Source organism: Eschrichtius robustus, chromosome 17 (assembly GCF_028021215.1).
Source record: "Eschrichtius robustus isolate mEscRob2 chromosome 17, mEscRob2.pri, whole genome shotgun sequence".
Lineage (NCBI taxonomy): Eukaryota > Metazoa > Chordata > Mammalia > Artiodactyla > Eschrichtiidae > Eschrichtius > Eschrichtius robustus.
In genome coordinates this window covers 86,179,934-86,202,716 of record NC_090840.1, presented here as the reverse complement: position 1 = coordinate 86,202,716, position 22,783 = coordinate 86,179,934, and the positions used below count along the sequence as shown (strand labels likewise).

Genomic DNA, 22,783 nt, shown 5'->3' with positions numbered 1-22,783 from the left:
TTCATCGCGGTGCGCGGGCCTCTCACTGTCGTGGCCTCTCCTGTTGCGGAGCACAGGCTCCAGACGCGCAGGCTCAGTAGTTGTGGCTCACGGGCCTAGCCGCTCCGCGGCATGTGGGATCCTCCCAGACCGGGGCACGAACCCGTGTCCCCTGCATCGGCAGGCGGACTCCCAACCACTGTGCCACCAGGGAAGCCCGGCAGGTGGATTCTTAACCACTGTGCCACCAGGGAAGTCCTGCATGGTGTTCTAAGACCTAGCCTCAGAAGTCACGTAGTGGCACTCTCGCCAAATTCTGGGTCAAGGCAGTCACAAAGGTCTGCCAGGCTCAAGGGGAGGGGACATGCCCACCCCCGCCATAGGAGCAGTTCAGCGTCAAGCCATGAGAAGAGCAGGTGGAATGGACGTACTGTGGTGGGCTTGGGCCTAAGTCCTAGGCAGAGCGTCCCCTCCAAGGCGGTGGTCTCCTAGAATACTGGGGCATGAGGCCCTGCCACTGTGCCTGGTCGAAGGCCGTGAATGATGGCCATCATTCTCTGCCACTAGCCATCCTCCATCCCCTCACCCTCGACTCTTCAGCTGGACTGAGCAGGCCTTCTTCCCTCAGCAGTGTGGGCTCTTACTCTCCCAGTTCTTACTAGGTCAAGATTGCTGTAGTCCATTGACGCAGGTGGAAGCCCCCCGGGTGCCCCGCCCTCATTGCATGGTTGGCCCTAGCAGCTCAGGATAATTAGGATAATGTTGGTTCTGGGCCTAAGGAGCCCAGAGTGACTGGGGGGTGGCTTTTCCTTCCAGATCAGTGCAAACCTTACTGTGTCCCCTTGTGGAAGTGTCCCCCCCACCCCAGGAACTAAGATCTCCAACCTGGCAGCATCTCTGGTTTAGGGGATGGGCTGTTCAGGAATGAGAACCCCTTGGTTCTCTGGCCCTTGTGTTCTAGCCACAGGGTACACACATGGGTGGATTCACGTTTGGGGGCCTAAAGCTTATACACATTTGGGAGCTGTGTTGAGGATCCCCAAGACCAGCCCTGGATTCAGTGATTTACTAGGACTCATAGAATTCGGCACATACAGTTGTACTCATGACCAAGATCCAAGGGAAAGGATGTTAATCAAAATCAGCAAAGGGAAAAGACTGGTGGGGCAAAGTAAGAGGAAACCAGGCCCCAGCTTCCAGAGTCCTCTCCCTGAGAAACCGCTCAGGACACACTCCATCCCCCCAGGAACAAGTTGCAACAATGTGTGTGAAATGCTGGCCACCAGGGAAGCTCACTGGAGACTCAGGGCCTATGGCTTTCATAGGGGGCTGGTCACAGTCATGTAGGCACCCCTGCCTGGTATGTACCCAGAGTCCTGGGAGGAAAGCAGGAGTTTAGCATAAACCATATTTGTTTGTACAAAGAGTTTAGGTTCAGTGAGCCACTCTTGTTGGGGAATGGTAGGAACCCTTCTGAAACCTAGGTTCCCAGACGCCACAACTTTGCAAACATCGTCTGAAGGAGAGCAGTCTCAGGGCCCTCTTTAAGAAACAGAGGACATGGATTTCCCTGGTGGGCCAGTGGTTAAGACTCTGTGCTCCCAATGCAGGGGGCCCAGGTTCAATCCCTGGTGAGGGAACTAGATCCCGCATGCCACAGCTAAAGATCCCACATGCGACAATGAAGATCCCGTGTGCCGCAACTAATTTTATTAATAAATAAATAAGTATTTTTAAAAAAAAAGAAACAGAGGACAAAATCATATATACAAAATTAAGTGAATAGAGGAAAGAAATCCCAACATGCAACACAAATTTTTAAAGTCGACTGATATCACAAACATCACAAAACACAGGAAACAAACATAACGTCATCAGTTAACTTCCTGACGTATTTCTCTAACATGTTTCCCCTGTGCTTTTCAGACGCAAAATCTGTCACCTCTTAAGATGATGACACTTTCATGATGTCACCTTCTATATAGAGGATAATTTAGTCTCCCCTCTAACAAACATGCTTAATCAAAGTTTACTTTATTTAATATATTTATTTTTATTTATTTATTTTGGCTGCGCCGGGTCTTCGTTGTGGCACATGGGATCTTTTCAGTTGCAGCATGCGGGCTTCTTAGTTGCAGCATGCTGACTTCTTAGTTGCAGCATGCATGCGGGATCTAGTTCCCCGACCAGGGATCGAACCTGGGCCCCCTGCACTGGGAGTGCAGAGTCTTACCCACTGGACCATCAAGGAAGTCCCATCAAAGTTTATTTTTATAACTTACAGCTTAGGAGAAAAGTTGTTTTCAGGTAACAGCACCTTTAGCTAATATTGTGTAAATAATCTTTAGAATTATTAAATTTGAGAAAACCTCTATCAAATTTCTTTTACATATGAGCCCTAAGATTTCAGGGCCTTTGGGGGCCCTTGTCTGTGACTAACTTAGATGGTTTTCGAACTGATGACACTCCTTAGCCAATTCCATTAGCTTGATGTGTAGTGACACAGAGCACAGAGGGCGGGTGTGTTCCTGGCAGCCACTTCTACACCAGAATGACAGCAATAACTGAACTACACCAGGAAGTGAATGTTCCCCCAGAACCACACTAAAGCTCTCCCGACTCAGCCTCCCTGAGTGGAGCCCACGACGCCCCCCCACCCCGTTCCGTGCGGCAGGGGAGGAAATGAACCAAAGCGGGTTGCAGTGGGAAGAGACAGCATTCACCGACTGTGATTAAATTATGTACTTTTGCAAATTTTACAAAATGTGCGACCCTGTGAACACTTTGCTGGGGCCCTGGTCTGGAAGAGTCCCGAGCTGAGCCTCATGACTTCGCAGTGAATCTGTCCCCAGACCCCAGACCCCTTAGGCAGCACAGATGCATCTCAGCAGCAAGCATCCCATCCCAAGAGGGGTCAACAGCCAGTTGGAAGCATGGCAGGGCCTTCAACAGACTGTCTCCATTCTGTTAGGCCGATGGGGAACCTGGGAAGACCAGTGAGTCCCGGGGTCATGAGCTCATTGCCATGGCCATTGGCTCTCAGATGGGTCCTTGGTGTGCAGCAGCATCCAGCGGGAGGTAAGGCGTTTGGCAAGCCTGGGATGAAGGTGCTGGGAGAGAAGCTGTCAGGGAGGGCAAAGCCGTGTCCAGAATAGGGGCTGGTTTGGGGCAGAACAAATAACTGCCCCTCCAGGTGGAAGGGGTGCGAGTGAGGTTGTGGGTCTCTGCTGCTGCAGGCGGGGTATTTGCAGTGGCAGAGGGGCCTGCCACCACCTGCCACTGCAGTCACCCCTTTCATGGGCCTTTGTGTGAGCGAAGCTTTGATGTCTCTGTCTACGAATCCAAAACCTGGCCCTTCAAGGGCAGTGACTGCTGCATCCCTCTCCTGTGCAACCATCACCCTGTCCTGTTTCTCTGCACGTCTCAGGGTGTTTTGCTGAAAACGGGACGTTTTAAATGATCTGTTGTAGTAACTCTGGGTTATGTTTAGCTGGCCCCTCCTTGGGCTTGTTGCTGTTGCTGTTAATTAGTCCAGTGGCTTGTCTGCAGCAGTTCTGTGAAGTCTGTTTCTCCACAGTGTGCAGCTTATGACGTCACTACTCAGGCCCCCTCCCCCCTCCCTTCTTTTTTTAAAAATATTTATTTATTTATTTATTTATTTTTGGCTGCGCTGGGTCTTCGTTGCTGCGCACGGGCTTTCTCTAGTTGTGGCAAGGTGGGGCTACTCTTTGTTGCGCTGCGTGGGCTTCTCCTTGCGGTGGCTTCTCTTGTTGCGGAGCACGGGTTCTAGGCACGTGGGCTTCAGTAGTTGTGGCTCACGGGCTCCAGAGCACAGGCTCAGCAGCTGTGGCACACAGGCTTAGTTGCTCCGCGGCATGTGGGATCTTCCCGGACCAGGGCTCGAACCCGTGTCCCCTGCATTGGCAGGCGGATTCTTAACCACTGTGCCACAAGGGAAGTCCCCCCCCCCCCTTCTTATATTTAAGCCTGGCTGCCCAGAAGTTGCATCTGAGTCAGCATAGCTTAGGGTTCAGCCACCGACTGGGCAAAGGTTGTGCTTCAGCTCCCAAGCCAGTGACGTGCTGCCCTTTGCTGATGAATCAGCGGCTGAGGAACACTTTCAAGTCTGCCCCACGTCCAGCCAGTGTAACAGGCTGAAGAATAGCCAGGTCCTAATTCCCAAAGGCTGTGAATGTCACCTTCTATGCCAAAAGGAACTTTGCAGGTATGATTAAGCTAAGGGTCTTGAGAAGGAGAGAGTGTCCTAGAGTATCCAGGTGGGCCCTACATGTAATCATGAGTATCCTTTTAAGGTAGAAGCAGAGGGGTATTTGGCTGCAGAAGCAGAGGTGGAGGAGAGGTGACCTTGGAGGCAGATTGGAGTGATGCAGCCACAAGCCACGGAGCGCTGACTGCTGGCCGCAGCAAGGAACGGATTCCCCCCGGACCCTCCAGAAGGAACTGTCCTGGCTGACATCTTGATTTTAGCCCAAATGACTCAGTTTGGACTTCTGGCCCTTAGAACTGGAAGAGAATAAATGTCTGTTGTTTTAAGCCTTCGGGTTTGTGGTAACGTGTTTGAGCTTTTTTTTTTTTTTTGGCTGCTCAGTGCAGCATATGGGATCTAAGCTCCCTGACCAAGGATTGAACCCACGCCCTCTGCATTGGAAGCAGGGAGTCTTAACCACTGGACGGCCAGGGAAGTCCCGTTTGGGCTCCTTAGTAATTCCTCACCACTAGGGTCTCCGCCGTCCTCCCCAACCCCACACTCAGCATCCGAGGAAGCTGCTCGGCCACGAGTCCTTCCGCCTCGCCTCCTCACCGCTCGGCGGGGCCTGGGGGAGCTGGGGCGGGTGGGAGCCTGCCCCTCCCAGAGATGCCCCGACCCGCGGGTGTTGTGGGGGAGGCCTCGTCTTTCCCAGCTTCCTCTGCCCTCGGCTGGAGCTGAGCACGGGGTGCCCCGTGCTCTTGGCCACAGCCCCTCGGAGACGAGCTGTCATGATGCAGAGCAGGGCGGGGAGGGGCAGGTCCCGCTCTTCTTACCAAGAAGTAGTAGACCTCCACGAATGACTGCTGCAAGTCCAGAGTGACAATCTCCAGAGTGACAGGGTCACTCCCGGAACTCCTGCCCCTGCCAGGCCTCTCAAGGTCACGGCTCCGCACGGGAACACTGTCACTTCCACCATGCTCTTCCGGTCAAAATAAGGCAGAAGGTCAGTTCAGAGTCCAAGGACTGAGAACTGGATGCACCTGTTGAGGGGAGACAGCACGTGCACTTGCAGTGGCAGCAGTGGTCGGCGGCCCCCTACTGCCCAGGGGAGGCCACTCCCCGCTCCTCCAGCGAGGAAGGAGGGGCTGCTTCTGCTGGGAAGGGGCTCGTGGGAGTTTGGCAGCCTAAGATTCAAGTGTATCCGCTCAAAGTTCCCATCCCAGGTCTCAAGGCTGATTCTGCCCCGGGACAGCGCACATGCCATTTCCTTTGCAACCCAGCTACTTGTATAATCGGCTCCTGTGTTTCCTTCAACACAGGAGGCTGTGCTAGTTTCCACTGCTATGTAATAGGTTGCCCCAAATGCAGTGGCTTAAAACTACATCCGCTTGTAAACTCACAGCTCTGTAGGTCACAAGTCTGGGTGCAGCATGGCTGCATTTGGGCAATTGGACTTGAATGACTATTTCATGTGACTTCCTTTCAGCTTGAAGAACTTTCTTTAGTATTTCTTGTAAGGTAGGTCTGCTAACAACAGATTCTCTCTTTGTTTATTTTGGACTGTCTTTATTTCACCTTAATTTACAAAAGATCATTTTCCAAAATATTGGATTCTTGCTTGAGTTTTTTAATGATTTGAGTTTGTCATCCCATTGTCTCCTGGCCTTCATTGTTTCTGATGAGAAGTTAGGTGTGAATTTTATGGTATTCACTTGTATGTGATGAGTTATTTTTATTTTGTGACTTTTGAAGTTTTCTTTTTGTCTTTCAATACTTTGGCTATGATATATCAGGTCCTAGGGGCTTCCCACATGTCCTGCCTCATGGCACCCCAGCAGTGGAGAATCTCCCTTGCGTGAATCTCTCTGGAGCTTTGCATCCTTCCTCCAGGAAGAAAACTGTCCTTATATGGGATCTCCTGATTAAGCCAGGTTCGCCCAGGATAATATCCCTTTATACCTCACCTGTGTCACGTGACATGACACGATCATGGGTGTAAAAGCCATTGCACTCACAGTCCTGGAAGTATGCAGGGCGTGTGTGTCCCTGCCTGTCTGGCCATCTGTCTGCCTGGCCCGTGAGGTGAGGTGGCCCCTTCACCTGCCTTGTGCCAGGGCAGGAAAACCTGGGGGCCTTCTTAGAATGCTGCCTACCACGGTCCACCCTCTGGCCTCCAGAGAGTGTCTGAGTTGGAAGTTGACTGCCCTGAGCCTGTCGTTGTTTGGGGGTAAGATCTCTAGTTCTGTCGTAAACACTCTACTTCATAATCCTTAGAATGAGGATTATTTCCCACTTACAGAAACTATTAAAATTGACATCACTTCCATCGAGATTAAGTGTGGCTGCTCCCCAGTCTCCCGGAACACCGCTCTCAGGACTGTCCCCGGACGCTCAGCACCGGTAAGAACTTCCTGCCAGCGTGCCACCCTGGAGCAGTGGGGAAAGGACATGCAAATCCCAGGAAAACTACTGGTTAACAACTGGAAACAGCAGACCCGCAAAAAGGAAACGATGATGTGAAATAAACAATAATCATAATGGAAGAAATGACACAAAATAATGGCAACTGCACAGAGCCGTCCCATTAGAAGGCACATTGGGTGAAGGAAAGAAGTCCTTTATATGATCTTAAGTGTAAACCCAACTGTTGTCCTTGAGGTGGCTCCTCTGTCCCCAGGAACCTGCTGTCCTCAGTGTCTCCTGGGGCCTCCCTGCTCCCTGCCCTCCCCGCCACCATTCCCTGAGCTTGTGGCCCTGAATGTGGCACCTCGTCCTCCACGTGACAATGACACTCCCTGCCACCCCAACAGCAGGACCACCTTTGCCTCCAGCCTTGCCCTAAGGTGCTCATTGGCTTACCCCACGCCCCCAAGCGCTGACCCACCTTAGTCTCTGCAGTCCAGCTCCCTCTTGCTGTTGGGCCAGACATGCCGCCTCCCTCAGGGCAGCTCAAACATCCACCCTCCTGACCCCTTCAGATGCTGTGCTGGCCACGACCGCCTCTGGGACTGTGCCCAGTCAGCCAGCCCCACAACCTGGCACGGGCAGCTGGTGGCCAGTGGGTGGCCAGACGGGTGGGGAAGGATGCCTGAATCTCGCACCCCGCTACCTGCAACACCGCCATCCTAGGCTGGGATGCAGAAGCTTCTGTCCTCCAGGAGGGGCTTCCTAGGGGGACTCCAGGCCTGGGGCAGGTCTGGGCTCCTCTAGTCATTCAACCCTCAGGGGGCCAGAGGTCAGAGGTCAAGTTCGCCCTGCTCCAGGTACTGGGAACCGCTGGGCCCTGGCTCTGAAGCCCTGGAATGCGGCTGAGGCGTGGGGGGAGGGGCAGCGCTGACCTCACAATGGCAGGGTCCGCTGCCCCTCGCCAGCCCGCCGGCTGCCGACAGCTGCCGCCCACCGCTGCCGAGCATGTCCCTCCTCAGCAGCTACGAGGGCCTGCGGCAGGAGATCCAGCGGCTGGCACAGGAGAACCAAGAGCTGCGGCGGCTGGTGCAGCTCATCCAGGAGAACCAGGAGCTGAAGCTGGTGCTCAGGAACCGGGGCAGCAGCCTGAGCTTCTGCAGCTCCGGGCTCCTGGCCGAGGTGACCGCCAGCCCCCGCTTGCCCCGGCGCAGAACCATCAAGTTCAAGGATGCTGAAAGAGGTGCGTGGGCCAGGGCCGTGGGGGTCTCCTCAGGGACCCACAGGCTGCACTCGTTGAGCCGTGCAGGACAGCGAAAAGTGGGAGAAACTCCTGCTCCCGTGGGGCCGTGTCCTGTCAGGTGCTGACAGGTGCTGTGGAGGAAGGGGCGAGGAATGGAGTCGGGGGGCTCTTTTAGGGGTGCAGCAGGGAGAAGGTGACATCTCTGAGAGAGTGACCTCAGAGCAGCGCTGGACTGAAGTGAGGGAGCCGTGAGGCTGCCCTTTAATCCCCCATCATACAGAGGATGTGAGGCGGCCAGAGGCCACCAGTCCGTGGGGAGCCCTGCTGCAGCCTGGGTTGCGGCCCAGACCCTGTGCTCTCACAGCAGCCCACCTCCCTCTCTCCTCCTGGGACCAAGCGGGCTTCAAGGGCCAGCAAGGCTCAAGGAAGCGGGAGAGCCTGGGGTGGGATGGGGCCAGGGCATGCACAGTGTCCCTGCCTGCCTGGCCATCCGTCTGCTTGGCCCGTGAGGTGAGGTGGCCCCTTCACCTGCTGTTCCTCTGCTTGGGAAGCCCCCTGTCCCCCACCGTTCCTTTGCGGGAGCCCCTCACAGCTCCAGCCCACCTGAGGCCTGGGCAGGCACCCGGGCAGCTTTCAGCTCGCGGGGGAAACAGGCCGGGGAAGAGCAGCCACCCGCCCCGTGGTCCCGAGACTGACCACAGCGTCCGGCGATATCAGCCCGAGCGTCGCGCTGTCGGCCTGGGAGGGCGGTGTGGAGGGCCCCCAGCCCACGGCGCCTGGCGCGCCCACGGGGAGTGAGGGGTTTCTCCAGGGCGCCCCCTGCCCCCCGCCCCCGGCCGGGCCACTCAGTTCTGCCCTCCCGTGTCACCCACCCCGCCACCCCGGGCCGTCACAACCGCCGCACGCTGGGGGGCGCGGTCCGAGGTCGTCTGGGCAGCCGGCTCCGCCTGCCCCGGGGCACCTGGAGGAGGGTACCCGGGGCGCCCGCGCTCAGCGAGCTCCGGACCGGCGCAGGGCCGGGCGGCCGCAGAGACCAGGTGCCCGGGGGCCAGGCCGCGGGGTGGGGCTGCGCCGGCACAGCGCCGCCCCGCCGGGGATCGGGATGGAGACGCCTGCCGCCCGCGGCCCAGCTCCGGCCCCGCCCCGCAGTCCTCCGGGCAGCTCGCGGCCGAGGGAGGGGGCGGCTCCGGGCCACCCGAGCCTGACGCAACCGGAGAGCCCGGCGCGCCGGGACCAGTCGCACTAGCTCCGGGGCGGGCGCCGCTTCCGGGCTGGGGGCGGGCGCGGGCAGGGCCCGGAGCTAGTGCGGCCGAACGGACGGCGAGCGACCGGAGCCGACAGGCCAGGTGGGTCCCGCGCCAGGATCCTCCCCGCTCCCCTGTCCGCACCCACGGCCCCCACTCGTCCCCACCGCCCGCTCCCCTTCGCCTCCCGGCCCCGGCCCCGCCCCGTCGTCTGCACAGGCTCCGCCCCGTCCCCGTGTCCCTCTCGGCCTCTGCTCCAAGGTCGAGCCGTTGGGAAGTGGGCCTTTCCTCACCTGCCCCCAACCCACGTGCCTCTTCGTGCTTAAGGGCCCAGAAACCCCAGCCCGAGGGCTCCCGCCACGCCTCCTCCTTTGAAAGGCCTGCTCCAGGCCCTGGGGTCCCTTGCAAGCCTGCGCACTGAAACTGGGGAGTGGGGGTCATTAGGCCCTGCCGGACTTGCCCAGCTCTGGCTCCACCCAGGGCCCCTCATGGGCATGGAATCCCTGTCTTCTCCCCATCCCAGCTCTGCCCAGGGCTGCCCGCCTGTGGATGACCCCCAGGCCTCCCTGCTGACCCACTGCCTCTGTCCAGTGCTCCCAGGACTGCCGGCTGAAGAGTCGCTGCTGGACTCCAGCCCCATCACCATGGGCAGACCGGAGGGGCGCTTCCATTTTGCCATCGACCGTGGAGGCACCTTCACAGATGTCTTTGCCCAGTGCCCAGGGGGGCACGTGAGGGTCTTAAAGCTGCTCTCAGAAGACCCCGCCAACTATGTGGACGCACCCACCGAGGGCATCCGCCGCATCCTGGAGCAGGTGGCCAGGGCAGAGTGGTGGGGTGGGGAGGAACCTTGGGGCCAGAGGCCTGATGGCTGACCACGTGGTTCCCAGGAGGGGGGCATGCTGTTGCCGCGGGACCGGCCGCTGGACACCAGTCGCATCGCCAGCATCCGCATGGGCACCACGGTAGCTACCAACGCACTGCTGGAACGGCGCGGGGAGCGGGTGGCACTGCTGGTGACTCGCGGCTTCCGAGACCTGCTGCATGTGGGCACCCAGGCCCGTGAAGACCTCTTTGACCTGGTGAGTTCATCCACGCCAGCAGGAGGCCAGCTCTGCAGCGCACGTTTTCCCTGGAGTGCCGTGGCCCCTCGGGAGAGCGGTCCTTGGAAGGGTCAGTGCCAGCCCAAGGCCACCAGCTGATAGAGAGGAGGCTCCGGGCACTCGTAGTGGGACGCTGCGTCCCCCTAGCCCTGACTGGTCACGTGTTGTCCTGTGCCTGTCTGCCGCTCCGCCCTGTCTTGGACCCTGACCCTCACCCCCACTGCTGGGTTCTGGGAAGGAGCTGCTTTTGTGGGGGTGGGGCAGTTGGCTGCACTCAGAGGCCTGGGGGCAGAGAGCCACCCCCTGGGTGGGCCTTCCTGGGGCCACCCGCTCTGACTGTGTCACCCTGTCTCACGGTGTCTCCTGGGCATGTGGACTGGCCTGTTGGGACACATTCCCTCGCTTGCATTGCCCCACCCATGCAGGGCCCCAGCAGGGACCCTCAGGCCTGGGCCTCCTCTGAGCCTCTGCCTGCCCTCAGGCCGTGCCCATGCCCGAGATGCTGTATGAGGAGGTGCTGGAAGTGGACGAGCGTGTGGTGCTGTATCGAGGGGAGCCGGGTGCTGGGACGCCTGTGAAAGGTACGGATGCCCGAGTGTTGGGGCGCAGGGCAGCAGGCCCAGATGGGCCTTTGACGGGGCAGCGGCGGGCTTCCCTGCAGGCCGCACAGGGGACCTGCTGGAGGTGCAGCAGCCTGTGGACCTGGGGGGCCTGCGAGGGAAGCTGGAGGGGCTCCTGTCCCGAGGCATCCGCAGCCTGGCCGTGGTGCTCATGCACTCATACACGTGAGTGTGGGCTGGCTGGGGGCACGGGCGGCGGGTGGGCCAGCGGGCGGGCGGGTAGCTCAGCGGCACTCGGACGTCATCGTAGGTGGGCCCAGCACGAGCAGCAGGTGGGCGCCCTGGCCCGGGAGCTGGGCTTCACACACGTGTCGCTGTCCTCGGAGGCCATGCCCATGGTGCGCATCGTGCCTCGGGGGCACACTGCCTGCGCTGATGCCTACCTCACACCCACCATCCAGCGCTACGTGCAGGGCTTCCGCCGTGGCTTCCAGGGTCAGCTCAAGGTGAGGCCCCCACGCCTGCCCGCCCCTGGCCATCCCCGCCCTGCGCCGCCCCGCCCCTCACTGCCCCCCTGCCCGCCCACAGGACGTGCAGGTGCTGTTCATGCGCTCCGATGGTGGCCTGGCGCCCGTGGACTCCTTCAGTGGCTCCCGCGCTGTGCTCTCGGGCCCTGCTGGCGGCGTGGTTGGTTACTCAGCCACCACCTACCGGGTGGAGGGTGGCCATCCTGTCATCGGCTTTGACATGGGAGGTATGAGGGCCCGAGGGTGGGGTCCGGGGGAGCCTCAGATGCCAGGCTGGGCAATGTCAGGCATCCAGGTCTGTGGGATGACTCCTTACCACCCCGCCTCCCACCAGGCACGTCTACCGACGTGAGCCGCTATGCTGGCGAATTTGAGCACGTCTTCGAGGCCAGCACAGCTGGTGTCACCCTCCAGGCCCCCCAGCTGGACATCAACACCGTGGCAGCTGGTGGGGGCTCCCGCCTCTTCTTCAGGTCAGCCCCATCCCGCACCTGGGCGGGACCCCCAGCCCTGCCTCCCAACCCGCCTCCACCTCCAGTTCCCCTCTCCAAAGGTCAGGCCTCTTCGTGGTGGGGCCAGAGTCTGCAGGAGCCCACCCTGGCCCCGCGTGCTACCGCAAAGGTAAGAGCTGGCACGTGCTCTGCCAATCCCCTTCCCACACGGCCCAGGCCCAGCCGACCCCTCCAGCCCCACCCCCACTGCCCGCTCCCGGCACTCACCTCCAGCCCCACACCGTGCACACCTCCCAGGAGGCCCTGTGACCGTGACGGATGCTAATCTGGTCCTGGGTCGCCTGCTGCCTGCCTCCTTCCCCCGCATTTTTGGGCCGGGAGAGGACCAGCCACTGTCCCTGGAGGCGTCCCGAAAGGCCCTGGAGGCTGTGGCCACTGAGGTCAACAGCTTCCTGACCAACGGGCCTTGTCCGGCCTCCCCACTGAGCCTGGAGGAGGTGGCCATGGGGTTTGTGCGTGTGGCCAACGAGGCCATGTGCCGGCCCATCCGTGCGCTCACGCAGGTACAGCCGCCTTCGCCCTCGCCCAGGGGTGGGGGGCAGGATGGGAGAGGGCCGGGCGGGGCAGGGTAGGCCACTGATCCCCCTCTGGCTCTCCAGGCACGAGGCCACGACCCCTCGGCCCACGTGCTGGCTTGCTTTGGGGGAGCTGGTGGGCAGCACGCTTGCGCCATCGCCCGGGCCCTGGGCATGGACACCGTGCACATTCATAGGTGTGTCTGGGTGTGGTGCGTGTGTCCTGGGGCTGGGGGGCCACTTTGGGAGGCACCCCACCCTTTCGCTGCGCGGTCCCTGTCCCCCTAGGCATAGTGGGCTGCTGTCAGCACTGGGGCTGGCCCTGGCAGACGTGGTACACGAGGCGCAGGAGCCCTGCTCCCTGCCCTATGCTCCCGAGACCTTTGTGCAGCTGGACCAGAGGCTGAGCCGCCTGGAGGAGCAGTGTGTGGATGCCCTGCGGGCCCAGGGCTTCCCCAGGTGGGGCTCCGGGGGCTGCCGGGCCAGGTGGAGGGCCTGCCACGAGGGCCTGCCACATCCTAGCCGCTTCACTTGGGGCCTCTTCGGCGGCAGTCAGGGAGGGCTGGACTAGGTGTCCTCAAGGGTACCCTGTGCGAGTGCCCTGCCTGTCACCGTTGCAGGGCCCAGATCAGCACTGAGAGCTTCCTGCACCTGCGCTACCAGGGCACGGACTGCGCCCTGATGGTGTCCGCCCACCAGCACCCAGCCACTGCCTGCTCACCCAGAGCGGGCGACTTTGGGGCAGGCTTTGTCGAGAGGTATGTGAGCTCCGCGTCTTGGGCGCCCTGGCCGGGGCCCGCCGGCCTGGCTGCCCGCCCTGATGGCTCTCCGGGACCTCCGGGTGTGCAGGTACATGAGGGAGTTTGGCTTCACCATCCCTGAGCGGCCAGTGGTGGTGGACGACGTGCGGGTGAGGGGCACTGGCCACAGTGGCCTTCGCCTCGAGTTCGTCCCGAAAGCCCAGAGTGGGCCTCCCCGGGTAGACAAGGTTGGTGGCCCTGCCTGTGCCCGTCCGCCCACACCCACTGGGACACGGGGACAGGTGTGGAGGGGGAGACGCAGGGAGGGCCCCGGCCCTAGGAACTTCGCTCACCTGACACCCTCCTCAGATGACCCGTTGCTACTTCGAGGGGGGCTACCAGGAGACCCCCGTGTACCTGTTGGGCGAGCTGGGCGATGGGCACAAGCTGCAGGGGCCCTGCCTCATCATTGACAGCAACAGGTGGGGTGAGGGCCAGGGCCACGGCTGCCGGGGCTGGGGTGACCTGTGGGGCCCTGGCGGGGGGTTCTCTGGCCCAGACTGCAGGAGTCTGAAGGACTCTGGGGTCCCTTCATGGTTGGGCTGTTTCTGGGCCTGGGCACAGGGGGTCCCTGGTTGGGAGGGGTGTGTGGCCTGGCTCCTGCAGCCCCTCTGCTCCCTGCCCCCAGTACCATCCTGGTGGAGCCAGGCTGCCAGGCAGAGGTGACTGAGACTGGGGACATCCGCATCTCCGTGGGGGCTGAGGTCCCCAGCACGGTGGGTGCCCAGCTCGACCCCATCCACCTGTCCATCTTCTCCCACCGCTTCATGAGCATCGCTGGTGAGTGGCTTCCACCATCCTGCTCCCCTGCCCTGCTCCCTGCGGCGTGCCCGGCAGGGGTGTGCAGAGAGAAAGCGTGACCCGGGGGAAGGGGCAGAAGCGGAAGCCCTCCTGCGGTGGTGCAGGCAGTGTGGCCCTGGCCCTGGGATGGCACAGCCCGCTGCACTGCAGGCCTTGGGCAGGGTGGGCGCTTTTCTCCTCCCAGCACCGTGTGATCTGGGCTCTGCACAGTGAACCCAGGCTCCGAAGCCTGTGCCTCGCGCATCAGTTTCTTAATGTACGAAGCAGGGCGTAGGGTTGATGGGGGCGCCGGGCAGGGCTGGGGAGGAAGGGGGTGTCCTTCACATGAGCAAGATGTGGCTTGGCCATGGCCTCACTGTGTCTAGGTGGACCATCACCCGCTTCGGGTCCTGGGTCCGGGACTCGGAGGCCTTGAAGGCGGTGGGCCCTGTCTCTCCATACCCCGGGAATGCTCTGTGGATGGGGTGGGGCCAGCGGGCATCTGGTCACTCTGTGTCCCCAGAGCAGATGGGCCGCATCCTGCAGCGCACGGCCATCTCCACCAACATCAAGGAGCGCCTGGACTTCTCCTGTGCCCTCTTTGGGCCCGACGGAGGGCTGGTCTCCAACGCCCCTCACATCCCCGTGCACCTGGGCGCCATGCAGGAGACGGTGCAGTTCCAGGTTCGGCGGGCCCCTCTCCCTGCCCCCCACCCCTCGCGCCGGCCCCCTCCTGACTCTGCACCTGTCTCCTGGCTTCAGATCCAGCACTTGGGGGCTGACCTCCATCCCGGCGACGTGCTGCTGAGCAACCACCCCAGCGCGGGGGGCAGCCACCTGCCAGACCTGACCGTCATCACACCGGTGAGGGTCGCTGCCCAGGTACCTTTGGTTGTAGGGCTGCCGGTGCCCCTGACCGTTGCCCTCACCCCTAGGTGTTTTGGCCGGGTCAGACGCGGCCTGTGTTCTACGTGGCCAGCCGCGGGCACCACGCGGACATTGGGGGCATCACACCGGGCTCCATGCCCCCCCACTCCACCACCCTGCAGCAGGAGGGCGCCGTCTTTCTGTCCTTCAGACTTGTCCAGGCGGGTGTCTTCCAGGAGGAGGGTGAGTGGGAACGGGTCTGGGGTGGGGCTGAAACACCTGGCCGCTTCCTGCAGCCAGGCTGGGCCGGACACGGGGATGCAGCCCCCACTGACCCCCTCCACCCTGGCCTAGGCCGGCCTCCAGGCTGAGGGAGCTGGGCGGTGACCCCCCAGGGTGGTTGCAGATCGCCTCTCAGAGGTGATCAGACCAGCTGAGCTGAGCTCTGCCTGGGCCCAAGAAGGCCTGGAAGGTTTGGGGGTGGGCAGCTGGCCAGGATACCCAAGGGATTGGGTGCAGGAGGGGGAGGAGCCTATTTTAAGGTGGGTGGCTGCTCATGGCGTTTATGATTTGCACTGGGTTTGCACTGGGTCTGGGGGCTGCAGAGACACGGCAGCACCAGCGGCCAGGGGCTGCATGCTCTCGGAGAGCTTTCCTGGGCCTGGGTCAGTCACTGGGCAGTGGGGTGGCCGGGCGGCTGTGAAGGGCTTCAGCTGGGCCTGAGCTGTCTGTGCACCAGGCAAGTCCCCTGCCTACGTGCAGGGCGCATGGAGGGTCCCGGGCATGGAGGGTCCTGCAGGCCAGGCAGGGGGAGTGGGGTGGGGGCAGCTACACTCGCCCCGGATGATGCTGAGCCTCACACCGGGAAGCAACGGCGAGGGTGTTTTGGAGGTGAGGTTGGTAACTGGTGGGAGTTGGGCAGCTGTAGGATGAAGGTTCTGGCACTGCAGTTGCCAGGAAGGTGGGGCAGAAGCTGCAGTGGGACCTGGGGGTCAGGGTCAGCTGGTGTGAGGCTGCAGGGGTCTGAGAGCCTTGGGGGCATCCCAGAGTGAGAATAGGTGATGTGGGCGGGGTGGAAGGTGGGGGAGCAGAGCCATGGGCTGCTGTGGGTGCTGAGAACACGAAGAGAGTGACTGAGGCCTGGCTGCTCCCTTGGTCAGTATGGGGTGGGGGCAGAGGGCAGGGATCACTGAGGGACCTGTGCAGGCATGTGGCAGAGGACCCAGTGGCCAGGGAGCCTGAGAGGACCCTGATCCAGACTCAGGAGGGGAGCTTTCCCGAAGCAGGGAGTGGTCCATGGGTCCAGAACCTGTACTGCTTGCCCGAGGTGGAGGCCTTGTCCAGATCTTTTGGGGGCGGTGGCGGGGCGCACAGGCAGCCATGCTGGCGCTCTTTCAAAACGACTGGCTGTGGCGGTGAGTTCGGGGCCCCAGGGCTGAGGGCAGTGTGAGTGTGGGAGGGTTAAGGGAAGTGGTTTTTCCTGCTGGGAGTGGAGGGGGGCCCAGAAAAGGCTGGAGAGTGTGGGCCAGGTGGTGGGGAGGTAGGGCAGGAGGAATGAAGGAGGGAGGAGAGTTTGCTGAGGGAACCTGCCCCCTGCCCTGCCCCCTGCCCCAGGTACCTCCAGCCCACATGAGATCATGGTCATGGTCAAAGCTGCTTGTCCCGTCCTAGGGTGCCCTGGGGGATTGGGGTGTGGGAAGAAGGTTCAGTAGCTGATGGGGGGAAGCTGGGGGTTTTCAGGGACCTGGGAGAGCCAGCAGGGTAGTGGGGAGCCAGTGATGGGCCAACATGTGGTCCCTGCAGTGCCCCAGCAGAAGTACAGCAGGTGTGGAGCAGGGCACCAGGTGGCCCTGGGACTTTGAGAGTGGCTCAGTGGCGATCCCATTCATTCAGCGGTAACTGAAGCCCTGCGGGCACCAGGCAAGATTCCAGGCTGCAGCGGAACACGGAACCTGCATGACAACCTGTCAGATCTGCGTGCCCAGGTGGCAGCCAACCAGAAGGGCATCCAGCTGGTGGGCGAGCTCATTGGGCAGTATGGTCTGGATGTGGTGCAGGCCTACATGGGCCATATTCAGGTGGGCCTGGGGGAAGGAGCAAGCGGGCAGCTCTGTGCCTGCCCCAGGCAGGTGGACGGAGGTGGGGGGCACCTGGCCCACCTGGAAGGTGGCGTGGCCGTTACTGAACGTACTTCCCACCAGGCAAACGCTGAGCTAGCTGTGCGAGACATGCTTCGGGCCTTTGGAACCTCCCGGCAGGCCCGAGGCCTGCCCCTGGAGGTGTCTGCAGAGGACCACATGGACGACGGTTCTCCCATCCGACTCCGAGTGCAGATCAACCTGAGTCAGGTCAGTCTTGGGAGGAAGGATCTCCCCAGGCATCAGGGCCGTGGCCACCTGGCTGCTGACTTCTCCCCTCCTCTCTGGTGGGCAGGGTAGCGCGGTGTTTGATTTCAGCGGCACGGGGCCCGAGGTGTTCGGCAACCTCAACGCGCCTCGGGCCATCACGCTGTCTGCGCTCATCTACTGCCTTCGCTGTCTGGTCGGCTGCGACATTCCACTCAACCAGGTGCACAAGGGTGTGCTGTGCACACGGACAGCAGGTCAACCCCAAGCCCCATGTCACCCTGAGGGAGCCTGGGGCTAGGTCAGCCCAAGGTCGGACTGATCCTAGGGACTGATCCCCCAGGTGGGCCTGGGGGAAGCGGGTGGTGTACCTCCCAACTGTTCTTGAGCGCTGGCCCCTCTCCCCACAGGGCTGCCTGGCACCGGTGCGTGTTGTGATCCCTAAGGGCTCCATCCTGGACCCGTCCCCAGAGGCGGCGGTGGTGGGCGGCAACGTGCTTACGTCGCAGCGGGTGGTGGACGTCATCCTGGGGGCCTTCGGGGCCTGCGCAGCTTCCCAGGTGTGGTGGGCCGGTGGGCACAGCTCTGGGGCTGCTGGGGGCGGGGGGTGGGGGGAGGGCTGCGGGCTGCGACCGGCAGAGAGGGGACGCACCCCCAGCCAGCGCAGCGGCCACTTGCCCCTGCCAGGGCTGCATGAACAACGTGACCTTGGGCAACGCCCACATGGGCTACTACGAGACGGTGGCGGGCGGCGCGGGCGCGGGCCCCGGCTGGCATGGGCGCAGCGGCGTGCACAGCCACATGACCAACACGCGCATCACCGACCCCGAGATCCTGGAGAGCAGGTGAGCGGTGCAGGAAGGGGTGGGGCTGAGGAGCGGGGCCTGGGGTGGAGCGGGGGCGGGGTGGGCTGGGCTGAGCCCCTGGCCCCGCGCAGGTACCCAGTTATCCTGCGCCGCTTCGAGCTGAGACTGGGGTCTGGGGGGCGCGGCCGCTTCCGGGGCGGCGATGGTGTTATCCGCGAGCTGCTTTTTCGTGAGGAGGCGCTACTGTCGGTGCTGACCGAGCGCCGCGCCTTCCAGCCTTACGGCCTTATGGGTAAGCGGCTGCCTTCCCCTCTCCCCCCAGCCCAGTCTCCCCCATCACGGCCATCAGTTCCCCACCCACCTCCTGTCCCATCTACCCCCCTGTTCCCCCACCAGCCCCCCATGTCTCTCACTTCCTTGCCTCCTGGGCCACCCCCACCTTGCCTCTTCTTGCAGGGGGTGAGCCCGGAACCCGTGGCCTAAACCTACTGATCCGGAAGGACGGCCGGACAGTGAATCTGGGTGGGAAGACCTCGGTGCCCGTGTGCCCCGGGGTAAGGATTGCGGCCTGGCCTGTCCCATCCCCGCCCCCACCCCCAGCTGCCCTCATCCCACAGAGTGAATGGAGTTGCAGAAGTAACTAGAGACGGAGTTTAATTTGGCTCCTGAAGGATGGGGGCCGCAGACCGGCTCTCTGGGGTCCCAGCTGGCTGCTGTGGATGCACTGCCCCACCGGGGGTGGGATTGCGGCAGCGGACAGGCAGAGCCCACTCCCAGGCTGAACCTCCCTTCTGCCCCACAGGATGTGTTCTGTCTCCACACACCAGGCGGCGGGGGCTATGGGGACCCAGAGGACCCCGCCCCACTGCCGGCGTTGCTGCTGCAGCCCAAAGCCTTCCCTGAGCGGGGCAGCGTCTATGAGTACCGCAGGGCCCAGGAGACTGTGTGAGGGAGGGCCCCGTACAATAAAGATCCCTGAAGACGTCCTGTTCCAGTGGCGGCTGGCCAGGCTCACGTTCTGCGTCCCTGTCTGTCTTTCCACCCGTGCTGGCACCTGTCTCCTCCGTACCTGCCTTAGGAGGGCTTGGAAGTCCCACAGCCAGGTGGTCCGTAAGCCCCGCCAGGGCGGTGCTGAAAGTCACCTGTTCCACCTCTTGGGGGCAGGAGTCAGGCTGAGGAGTCGCCCCAGCGCCAGCAGGCCCAGCACCCTGAGCTCTGGCACTTCCTGGGCTCAGAATGCCCCCGGGTCCTCCCCGGTAGGTGACGTAGTCCAGGCGCCGGCGGCGCCCTTCCCCCTGCTCCAAGGCCCTGAGGAGGGTGGCGGCGTCAGCAAGGTCAGGGCAGCCCTCCTTCTGGGCGTTGCCTGGCCCCCAGGTGGCCACTCCCCTCAGCATCTCCGCGGAGTAGGCCACGGAGTGGCGGCGATTGGAGATGCTCAGCCGCGTTCCTGAGGAGGGCGGGCAAGGGCGGTATCAGTGGGAGCCTCGGCCCGCGAGCCCGCCCTAGGTCCGCCCGCCCCCGCGCCCCGGCGCGTCCCCAGCCGGCAGGGGTCCCGGAAGCGGCTGAACAGCTGGTGCGCCGGCTCCTGCGCGTGGTCTGCGGAGAGGCCGGCGCTCGGTGGGCGGGGCCGCCCGCCCCCCCCCCGCCCCAGCCTCCTCTCAGCTAAGCGAGCAGGTGTCGAAGTTTAGGTCACCCAGGCGCACACTGAAGGCCACGGCCTCGTTACTTTGGCGGCTCTCAACCTCGGACCGCTCGGCCCAGTCCAGCAACAGCGTCAGCTGTTTGCGGCGCAGGAGCCCGTCCTCTACGGGGCGGGGTGGGTTGGAGGGGAGGGACGGGGAGGGAAGGAAGGCTCAGTCCGAGGTGCCATTCTGCCTCCTGGACACCCAGCTGCGCCCGCACCTTCCCCCGGCCCGCCCGGTCCCGATCTGTGAGCCCACCGGCACTCGAAGGGACTGGCGGCGCCTGGGGCAGTGAATAAACGGTGGGGGGAGGGGAGGCGCAGACAAGGGTTGGGACTCTGCGCAGAGAGAGTGAGAGGGGGCGGCCCGCCCACGAGCCTACGAGCAGCCAGTCGGGCTCACTGCTCGGCGCATGCAAATGCATGCAGTGCAGGAAGCCCACGATGCGGCGCCCGTCCGGGATGCCCAGCTGCGCTTGGGGATCTTCGCGCGTTCGACCCCATGCCCCGCCCCCTCCCGGGAGCCGGAGCGCCGCGGCCGGTGGGCGGGCACCTGTGCAGAAAGTAGTCCCTTGGAGGCCAGCGCATCCTCGCGACGTGCGTGAGGAAGGACTGCAAGGCTGCGCGTAGCAGCGGGTAGCGCGAGGCCAGCAGCAGCCCGCTGCCCAGCAGCTTCAGGTGTAGCCTGGGCTGCAGGCCGAATGTGCCCACGTCGTACGACACCGGGCCCAGATTGGGTGCCAGGCGGCTCAACAGGCGTCGCTCTGCGCGAAGATCGAACAGCTCCTGCAGGCACGTGAAGTCCAGACTCGCTGGCATGGCGCCTATCAGCACCCCGCACGGCATCCCCTGCACTGTCGAACTGCAGCCGGTAGCCCCATAGGGCGAATGCCGCAGGCCGGCGAGCAGCACGGCGCCCACGGTCTCGGCCCGCCGCTGGCTGTGCGGCAAGTTGCTGAAGCGCGCCAGCCCGTCGGGGATCAGGCACAGGTTGGCGCTGAAGAAGCTGAAGCTGCGCGCGGGCTCAGTTGGGGGGCGCCAGGGCGTGGGGGGCGCCCCGCACTGCGGAGGGGGCTGGTAGCAAAAGCGACGGCGCCAGGCTTGCAGCAGCAGCCAGAGCAGCAGGTCCGGCAGCGCCAGAGGCGGGCCGACAAGAAGCAGCAGCAGCAGAGCCGCTCCGGCGCCCGCTGCGGCGCTCAGCCAGATCTGGTCGCTTGGGCGTGCGGCCGGCGCCCAGCAGCCCAGCAGCTGGTCCAGGGCCCAGTAGGCCGGGAAAAGTAGCGCGCGGGCCAGGCCGGGGAGAGCGTGCAGCACAGGGTGCGGGAAGGGCGAGGGCCGTAGGGCGCAGGGCGTCGGGGGCCAGTCGGGCGGGGATGGCGTGGCGCGCGGGGCTCTTGGTAGCAAGTCTCTCCGACGACTCACTGGCTTCCAGCGTGCGAGTCGACTCGTTCGTGCGTGCCCGGGAGCTGCAGGGGAGTCACAGGGGTCAGGGCCACGTGGCACAACTTGTGCGCGGAGCCGGCAAGGCGCTGAGACCCCGCGAGCGTGGGGGTATGGGCACAGGCGGAGCCACCCGGGAAGCCGCCCTCTCCTCACCCGCGCGGAATCTCGGCGGCGGTTGGAGAACAAAAGGGGAAGCGAAAGAGACCCTGGTCCCGCCCCAGATCCTTCTCGCCCCGCCCTCCTCTGAAAGCCGCTGGGAGAACCCCCAGACCCGCCCGATGGGAGCAACTTCTGGGTGCAGCCCACACCAAGTGGAGGGCGACACTTTTTATTGCGGGCCGGCGCAACGACAGGGAGTGGAGCGCGCTGCGCGCTGCATCCGCCTCTCCCTCCTCCCGCAAGTCAGAGTGAAATGGCCCCGGCGCTCCCGCTGCCCAGACTGCGGGATCTACCCAACCCCGACCTGCTTCCCCCAGTCCGAGGAAGGGGCGGACTCGGAGAGGCCTAACCAGCCACCGGCTCAGCGCCCGGCAGAGCCCACAGTGGAGGCGGCTCTGTGACCCTTCCCCAAGAAGCTTCCAATCTGGGGGAAGGGCCGTTGGTTCGGCTCTGCGCAGCAGGCCGGGCCACGGGGGCACGCGAAACAGGTGGAAGCCAGCTCCCCATCCGCGGATCCCTCTTGCACCCGCTCTGTTGCATCCCAGGACCGAGCTGCCTCGCGCTTGCTCAGGCGCTGCCCTGCCCTCCACCTTCCTAATTCGAGCTGTGAACCAGTTCCTAGAGCTCTTAAGGTTGTCTCTTAAATTGTTCTGAAGTTTGGGCCAGGGCTGCCCTTCACACCTACAGACATGGAGGAGAAGGGGCTTCTGCTCTCCCCCGCCAGCCCCCAGTTTTCCAGAAATCCCTGATCCCCTTTACAAATCAAGATCTGGTGCTGGGTGTGCTCGTTGCTACGGGTTTGTCGTATTGCTAAGCCTTCTCAGCAGACAGAGCTAGAAGGTCTGTATGTATAGCTCTCTAACATATCTATACGCAGAGGCCTTCCCTGCCTTTCCCAGGGGTCTGGCTTCATCTCCTGAAGTAGCAGGCCTGGGAGTGAGGGGAGCAAGAAGGCAGGGAGCTCTGGGGCCAGAGCACCCCAGCACGCCCTACACCCCCTCTCCTCTGCACCCCTTGCTGGTTGCTGACATGATTCCCCTGTTTGAACCCAGACCCAGGGGCTCCTCTGTTCACTTGCGGTCCTCAGGCTGGCAGGCAGCGGTGCTTCCAGAGCCTCCTTGGCTGGGGTCCGCATCCCCACCACCTCCTCCCCTTCTTCAGGCAGGCCCTCTGCTCTGCCCCACACTGCTCTCCTCTCCTCATGCACGTCCTGAAGGGACAAGCATCCTGGCCTACACCCCTCTGCATCCCGCACTCTCCACGAGCGCTTCCCCCTCCGAGTCCACAGGTCACCTCCAGGTATCCCATCCCACCCCACCCCCACTCCAGCTCTCCCCTGCTCTGTTCGGTTTTCCATCCGGCCTGTGCTCCTCAGCTCTGCCCCTGCAGTAGGTGGGATCTGCCCTCGCCAGCTCTGGCTCTCCCAGTCCGGTCCCTTCCTGCGGGTGCCTTTGGCAGGGACCCCGTCTCCCTGGGCTGCCCGGTGCCCAGGTTCCTCCTGGCTCCCCTCCCTTTAATGTCCTCCTGCCCTCAGTGAGGTTCCAGACACACTTGTCCGCGCCCTCCCTGTCGCTGCCTCGTGCAGAGGGAGGAGCTCCCAGGCCCA

The 22,783-nt window shown here is 62.8% G+C and overlaps 3 protein-coding genes and 1 long non-coding RNA gene across 7 annotated transcripts; 2 read left to right on the top strand and 2 right to left on the bottom strand.

The window, feature by feature from the left end:
* Nucleotides 1-4,414: 4,414 nt before the first annotated feature.
* On the bottom strand, nt 4,415-9,152 carry LOC137751549 (uncharacterized). 2 transcript variants are annotated; one of them, XR_011070834.1, is made up of 4 exons: nt 8,708-9,152; nt 6,487-6,616; nt 5,023-5,229; nt 4,415-4,503 (listed from the first exon to the last, which is right to left on the bottom strand). It is a non-coding gene; the product is annotated as an uncharacterized lncRNA (long non-coding RNA). The 2 variants fall into 2 exon arrangements; XR_011070835.1 differs by lacking the exon at nt 8,708-9,152 and adding an exon at nt 8,532-8,694.
* LOC137751545 (speriolin-like) lies at nt 7,601-8,138 on the top strand. Its single transcript, XM_068526218.1, has one exon. The coding sequence runs from the start codon at nt 7,601-7,603 to the stop codon at nt 7,958-7,960; it is 360 nt and encodes a 119-aa protein (XP_068382319.1). The 3' UTR covers nt 7,961-8,138.
* Nucleotides 9,023-18,908, top strand: OPLAH (5-oxoprolinase, ATP-hydrolysing). Of its 3 annotated transcripts, XM_068526100.1 has the most exons (27): nt 9,024-9,181; nt 9,671-9,894; nt 9,970-10,161; nt 10,664-10,763; nt 10,844-10,967; nt 11,053-11,248; nt 11,331-11,496; nt 11,604-11,742; nt 11,823-11,890; nt 12,019-12,284; nt 12,381-12,493; nt 12,585-12,755; nt 12,917-13,054; nt 13,146-13,284; nt 13,406-13,518; nt 13,725-13,876; nt 14,400-14,560; nt 14,639-14,740; nt 14,812-14,986; nt 16,637-16,821; nt 16,945-17,091; nt 17,177-17,311; nt 17,499-17,648; nt 17,776-17,933; nt 18,026-18,186; nt 18,351-18,448; nt 18,697-18,908. In XM_068526100.1, exons 2-27 carry the CDS (start codon nt 9,724-9,726, stop codon nt 18,841-18,843), a joined length of 3,867 nt encoding a protein of 1,288 aa, XP_068382201.1. In that variant the 5' UTR covers nt 9,024-9,181; nt 9,671-9,723; the 3' UTR covers nt 18,844-18,908. The 3 variants fall into 3 exon arrangements, 2 of the variants coding, with proteins under 2 accessions (XP_068382201.1, XP_068382202.1); XR_011070816.1 differs by lacking the exons at nt 18,026-18,186; nt 18,351-18,448; nt 18,697-18,908 and having other exon boundaries at nt 9,023-9,181; nt 17,177-17,345; nt 17,776-17,862; XM_068526101.1 differs by having other exon boundaries at nt 9,083-9,181; nt 10,664-11,248; nt 16,637-17,091.
* LOC137751080 (sphingomyelin phosphodiesterase 5-like) lies at nt 18,906-22,312 on the bottom strand. The gene is given in 10 exon segments (XM_068525501.1): nt 18,906-18,920; nt 18,968-19,047; nt 19,117-19,182; nt 19,237-19,359; nt 19,428-19,490; nt 19,558-19,698; nt 19,979-20,045; nt 20,123-20,187; nt 20,190-21,041; nt 22,252-22,312. Coding segments are annotated over 10 exon segments (1,533 nt in total).
* Nucleotides 22,313-22,783: the final 471 nt, after the last annotated feature.